The sequence below is a fragment of the Crocodylus porosus genome, unplaced genomic scaffold (assembly GCF_001723895.1).
Source record: "Crocodylus porosus isolate Cpor-Errol unplaced genomic scaffold, CroPor_comp1, whole genome shotgun sequence".
NCBI classification, from domain to species: domain Eukaryota; kingdom Metazoa; phylum Chordata; order Crocodylia; family Crocodylidae; genus Crocodylus; species Crocodylus porosus.
Window position 1 is genome coordinate 35,560,475 of NW_017728943.1, and position 6,300 is coordinate 35,566,774.

Consider the following 6,300-nt stretch of genomic DNA (forward strand, 5'->3'; position numbering starts at 1 on the left):
GTAGCTGCTAAACAGCAATACTTTCAAAGCTGTGGACCAAGCTGGTTAATAGCAAGATGGATAATTGTTTTTATAAATGTTAAAGGAGAAAAGTACTATCTATCTATCTATATATAAAATGAAATGTATGTCTATGTGTATGTATGTTTGCTTATAACTTGGGAATGGCTGGTCCCATCTACTCTAAACTTTCCAAAAATCACTGAATACCACCCAAGGCAAATTATAGGTGAGTTATTTTTCACTTGACCCTTTTTGGGACTTCCAGTGACTATTTAACAGAACAATTTTTCACATGGACAGTTACATGCGCCTTGCTCCAGAGTTAGTAGTCGAAGAGGGTTGTATATACTGGCGCCAACAGGAAACACTGCAAACATTGTTTACAAAGAGGTTCTACAATTAAGATAATTCATTTGGATGTCATTTGAAATGTCACTCCACGTTAAATATTAAATGTTAAATATGCTATACTACAGTCTTTAAAAATGAACATTATTTTGACCTAAATATGTTTTACCAGGTTCTTTGAAAATAAACAAATGCTTACAAAAAAAATGACCTGGGAGAAGAATGGGTCCTGTGCTAATGCTCACTAAAAATAAGGATGAAAAACTGTAATAGCCATTCAGTGTAAACACATGTAGGTTTTTTTTAAAAGTATATTTAGAACATAACTGCATTCCCAAAGGATTCACCTGCTTTGCTAAGAAAAGCTGCTTATGACCCCCTCATGGGTCAGAGGAGATTATATAATTAGAAGGCAGCACTGGCCCTAGCTTAACGACAAGTAAGTATACCATCCAAGAAGCAGATAGTGACTCTTGTGAATGACGTAAGTTGGGAAGAGGCACAAGGTAAGATACAATAAAAGGATGTGCTCACAGTGCAGAGGGACCAATAAAAGTAATGGACATCATTCAGACTCAATCTTGAGATGGGTATGATGCCACATTATAAATTAAAAAATAACAAGCAGTCTATTTAGATAAGCAATTGGAGAGACAGATAGAAATATTTATTAAAACACATGTCTATGTTTATGAAACATTTTTGTGAAGTAGTAGGCAAATAGCATTCTTTTTATTAATGTGTCTGAAGAACTGTAATAAGCAAATGGGGGGCAAGGGAGCAGGGGTTTCCAGTCTGGAAGGAATATTTTTTTGTCTAAGCAAGACACGTTTATCCTAGTCTGAGGTGATGTAATTATGCTATAATGCAGATTTATTCAGAGCCAAAACTGGCAAGCTACTGAGTTCTCTGAAACTTATTTCTATGTATGTATTTATTTATGCACGCACACAGAGTTGGCAAAAACAAAACTATTCCCAATTGACATTCCTGCACAAAGGAAGAGCATAGTACAAAATTAAGAAGTTCAACTTTGTGTTTTACTCAGATGACTGGAACACTAAAAGAAGACACTGGTATTGTATTTTGAGTTTTTAAACACTAGATATATTAAAAAACTTCTAAAATAACTGGTAAAAATAGGCAGTTTGGGACATAATAGCATAACAGAAAGGGATGCTTATAATTAGTTCAAGTGAGTGTATCCTCCATTTGTCTTGCTGTTGAAGTTTTGAAACTCCAGATACTGTTGGCTAATGACATAACTGTACCACAGGATAAAATAAAAATGATATTTTTGCAAAAGTGTTCTTGATTTTTACACTTACAGTGAACAAGTTAACCATGTTAAATTTAGCATACAAATCTCTTTCTTGCAATTTGTTCACCTCTCATTTTACCCAGGATGGGCAATAAAAATAGACTAGTAACACTGATTTTCAGGCAACTTGTAAGTTGATTTCACTTCCTACTTTTCATTTTCTTGGTGAGATGCTAATGATAGGAATGCAAACAGCCAGAGAAGTTCAAATCAAAACAACAGAAAAAAGCAATGGAAACTTTCACTGATAACATGTAAGATCAGTGAGTCCTAACATTGGAAGTTTCATTTTCAGTAAAAGCCAGTTTAGAAAAATCCAACTCTGTTTTACTGCTAGATGCATTTGAGACAAGCCAACAGCATCTATTATCAAGGAATGCATCAAATATGAAGGAAACCTTACACCAGACCAGATTATTAGTTCACCTTCTATAATATTTTGTGCAACACCAGCAGGACTGAGAGCCTTCAGTCACTCAGTTTCTTCTTGATGAGCTATTATTTTAAGGCACCTATACATGTGACGGACCTCTGATCTGATGCATGCTAATTAGCATGCATTGGAGCTGACTTGATTAATCAAGTCTGCTGTGAGTCTGCTGGAGCATGCTAAATAGCTAGCTCCAGCAGCCTCCATGTCACGTGTATTCAGTGTCCCTGCATTTCAAAATGGCGGTGCGGGTGCTTTAACTAAAGCTTATCAAACAAGCTTTAGTTCATTCAATTCAATTTATTAAGGATTCTGGCTAAATGCCATGCTCCTGCAGATGACATAGAGCATTAAAGCATCCCTGCCACCATTTTGAAGTGTGGGACACTGAATGCATGTTACGCTGCAGGTGCTTAAATTAGAATGGCTCTGAGATTCTGCTGTGAGTTGTTCTGAAAGCCACTCTAATTAAAGTGTGCCCCCTCCACCCCAGAACATGTGTTTAGACACCCCTAGAATCCAGCAGTGTGTGTGATTTTTTAAAAATAGATTGCTCTAATGCATGTTACCTTGTACTCATCAACATAAAGTTGTGCCTGTCATCATGCTGCTCATGCATTTATCATTACAAGGCCCTAGTTCAGTTAAGCTAGAGTAGCATCCGATAAGAATGGCATCCCAATTTGTCTCATCTGTAGCTTCTGACACCTTTCAATGCACACCTTTCTTAGGGCATCAAGAAGTTAAACATCCACTCCAATCTGGAACCACAGATGCTTCCTGTTAATCATGTATTTATTTACTTATTTAAGCATGCTATTTGCTTTTATTTGGGAGTTTTTAAACCATGACAGAACTGTGCGTTTTAGTCTGTAGCTGTCTATTTTCATCAACAATTTGAACAGCTTTTTGCAAAGGATAGTTAAGCCTCAGTTTGTTTGGATGATGCACTACAGAAATCCAGAGACCACCCTATTTATGACCACAAGACCTACAATCACCCCAAGCACACCAAAAAAAAGCCATAATCTACAGTCAGGCCCTCAAATACCACTGTGTCTGCTTCAAGGAGAACACTTGTAACGCCCACCTGGCTAGCCTAAATTCTTCCTTTATACAAAAAGGACATTCCAGTAGAGAAATAGGTCATACTTTTAAAGGAGCCACCCTGCAGTAGTCTGCTACAGTACAAAAAGAACCCTGCCTATGACCGCACATCCCTGGTGTTTGTCTACCATCCCATGTTGGACCCGATCAGAAATAAGTGTCAAACACCTACAGCCTATACTTGACAAAGCTCAGACCTCGAAAGAAATGTTTTCAGCCTTTCCACTCCTGGCTTTCAAACAACTCCCTCCTAATCTTGCCCAACTCATCATCAGAAACAAACTCCCTACTGCTCAATAAACATCAAATGGGACACAGCCTTCCTCTAGCAATAAATGCTTAACCTGTCAACATAGCTCCTCTGTCACTGCAATCAACACCCACCACACCAAACTCATCAGAATCCATGGATCCTACACATGCCTTATCCAAAATGTGATATACCTGATCCAATGCCCCATGACAACTACAGTACGTGGGTGAAACTAAACAGCAGCTACACTGTTTGTAGAAAGAGAATGAATTCTCATAGAAAAAAATATAAAGGACAGAGACAAACAAACACCATTAAGAGCACGTTACTCATAGAGCAACCTTTCCCTCTCTGCTCTCACTATCCTTGTGCTCAAGGGAAATCTACCCAGCACCTTTAAAACATGAACTTGGGAACTAAAAAACCATAAGCTGGCTGGACAAGATGAACCAAAGACACTAATATTGCTTTTTTTTAATCGCACATGACAATCTACCTGCTTCCTGAATTTTTCCCACACAGGAAAGATGATAATGACCCTCCTCTCTTTTGAAAGGCCTTGATTTCCCAATAATTAGCTTCTTTGCTTCTGTTGTTTGTTAGCTACCCCTGGGAATTTCTCCCCCCACCCCATGTTTCACAGCTCTACTTTATTTTTTAAACTATTGATATGCTTGCTTTTTTCCTCAGACTTGAAGAGGAATGTCTTGCATTAAAAAGTTTGTCTAACTCTATCCCAACAGCAGAGACTCCTTATGCCTGAAGAAGGGTGACTGTGCCAGAAAGCTTGCAAAGAACTTTCCCTAACTACTCAGTTGGTCTAATAAAAGATATCACACCTACCCAAAGAACCTTGCCTGCCTCTATCCCAACTATGCAGTTGGTTCAACAAAAGATATTGCCCAAAGAAATCCTTGCTTTGCCCATTCTCACAGCCACAATATCACTTTAACACAACCTTCTTCCCTTGCTTCCTTTTTTCCACCACCATCCAATTTTGTAAGTCTAGCTTACTTCAACAATTGACAGACTGGCCTCAGGCACATGCCATTAAACATGTATTAGAGCCCCACTGGTTCTGCATCAATGCTAGCTTTAAATCAGATCAGACCCCCACAAACAGCAGGTCAAGAGTAGGGAGCAATTCTCTTGGTAACCGTCCTGGAGAAGGGGGGAAATTAATCGCCTGATCAGGAGTATTCAAGATCTCATGGGGGCCTCTGTGTTAGGATTTACAGGGTAAACCCTGGATGAGGAAATGTTAAAGTTGGAGTGGTTTGCTACATTTGCATGGTTCTCAGCTTATGCATGCTTAACAATTTGAGCATACCAGATGCTGCCCTGTGAAACATTCTCCTTTGGAAAGGGCTCTAAGCAAACATGTATGTGTGTGTGGGGTGGCATCCTGCAAATCATTAGTCCAGTCCTCAATTAACTAAGTGAACCTTAAATAAAGGCTTCCTCCCATTTTGAATCTGGCAAAACTGTGTTGCGTTCTCCTGACAAGGTATCTCCAAGCCTCAGCCGAATATCAAATGCCTGAAAAAATAAGTGATGTCTGGAAGACACCATAGCCATACAACTACATTCAAATGACATGAAAATGGGGACGCTATTCCAGTATTAGAAGATCCACCTGCTCATTTGTCACAGCTTACAAGACTGTCTCCCAGTGCTCCCACGCAGAGTTTTGTTCTTCAGACTGAACATCAGCTTTAACCAAACATACAAAGCAAACCCACTTCTCCTTAGTATTCACTCCACCCTTCAGCCTTTTATAAGAGGAACCCCTCCCCCCACATCAACTGTCCTACTTACAATATATATAGGTTATTCCCTTACAGCTAATCTTGTTATCCTAAATCACACTCCTAGAAAGGCTCCTCCTTATATTCCTTACTCGTTCTAAATCCCTTAGAGCAGTGGTTTTCAACCTTTTTGTACCAGGACCCATTTGTAAACATTGATGGCCAGTCCCAACCCGGTACCCCTCCCTCTCGATCTGCTGCACCCCACCCAGTGTGTGGGGCAAGGGGTAGGTGTGTGGGGTAGAGGGGGCCCCCAGCAGCCCCTTGCAGGCTGGAACTCTGCCATCCTGCAAAATAAAAGCTACGGTTTCTCCCGTTCTTCTCCTTTAAAGGAGAATCCATTTTTAAAGTTTGCTTATAACCCTTCCATAAATTCTTGCAACCCATGGGTTGCGAAACGCTGCGTTAAGGTATGAAACTGCCCCCCTCTTTCTCTCCGATGGAACGGCCCAGACAGAACCCCCCTCCCGCCTCATGGAACGACCCACAGGGAACCCCCCCCCCCCCGCATGGAACAACCCACAGGGTTTCCCCCCAGCTCAGCCTCCATTTCCCCCCGCCCCACCCCGCCGCGCATGACATCACGCGCCCCCCTCCCCCGTATGCAAACGAGGCGGGGTTGCCCGGATGTAGGAGTCCCGCCCCTCGCGGCTCGGTCGTTAGCAGCTCCCGCCAGCCCCCTACCTCCCTGCCTGCCTGCACCCGCGGGTCCGCGACAGCCACTGCCGCAGAGCGGGCGCGGGCAGCCCAGCCGACCTCAGCGCGGAGCCGGGGCGCGCCGGGCACTGAGGCGGATCCAGCGGCTGTGGGGGCACTCCCGGCGCACCCACCGCCACCATGGTGAGCTCCCTCCTTCCCCTCTCTCCCCCCGCCGAACCTTCCAGACCGCCCTTCCCTCGGCTCCCGCTGCAGCGGGGGTGGGGGAAGGTGCTGGTGCGGCGGCGGCGGCGGCGGCAGCGGCAGCAGGGTGGGGGGACATGCTGCAATCATGGCGGAGGGGCCGTGCGGCGTACTGCAGTGCCGGGCGCGG

The 6,300-nt window shown here is 42.9% G+C and overlaps 1 protein-coding gene across 1 annotated transcript in view; it reads left to right on the forward strand.

Annotated features, from left to right (window-relative positions):
- Positions 1–5,890: 5,890 nt before the first annotated feature.
- PPP3R1 (protein phosphatase 3 regulatory subunit B, alpha) overlaps positions 5,891–6,300 on the forward strand; it is a 64,689-nt gene continuing 64,279 nt past the window's right edge. Inside the window, exon 1 of the mRNA XM_019549149.1 lies at positions 5,891–6,110. Within this exon, the coding sequence (XP_019404694.1) occupies positions 6,108–6,110 (3 nt within the window). The 5' untranslated portion in view covers positions 5,891–6,107. The remainder of the gene's footprint in view (positions 6,111–6,300) is intronic.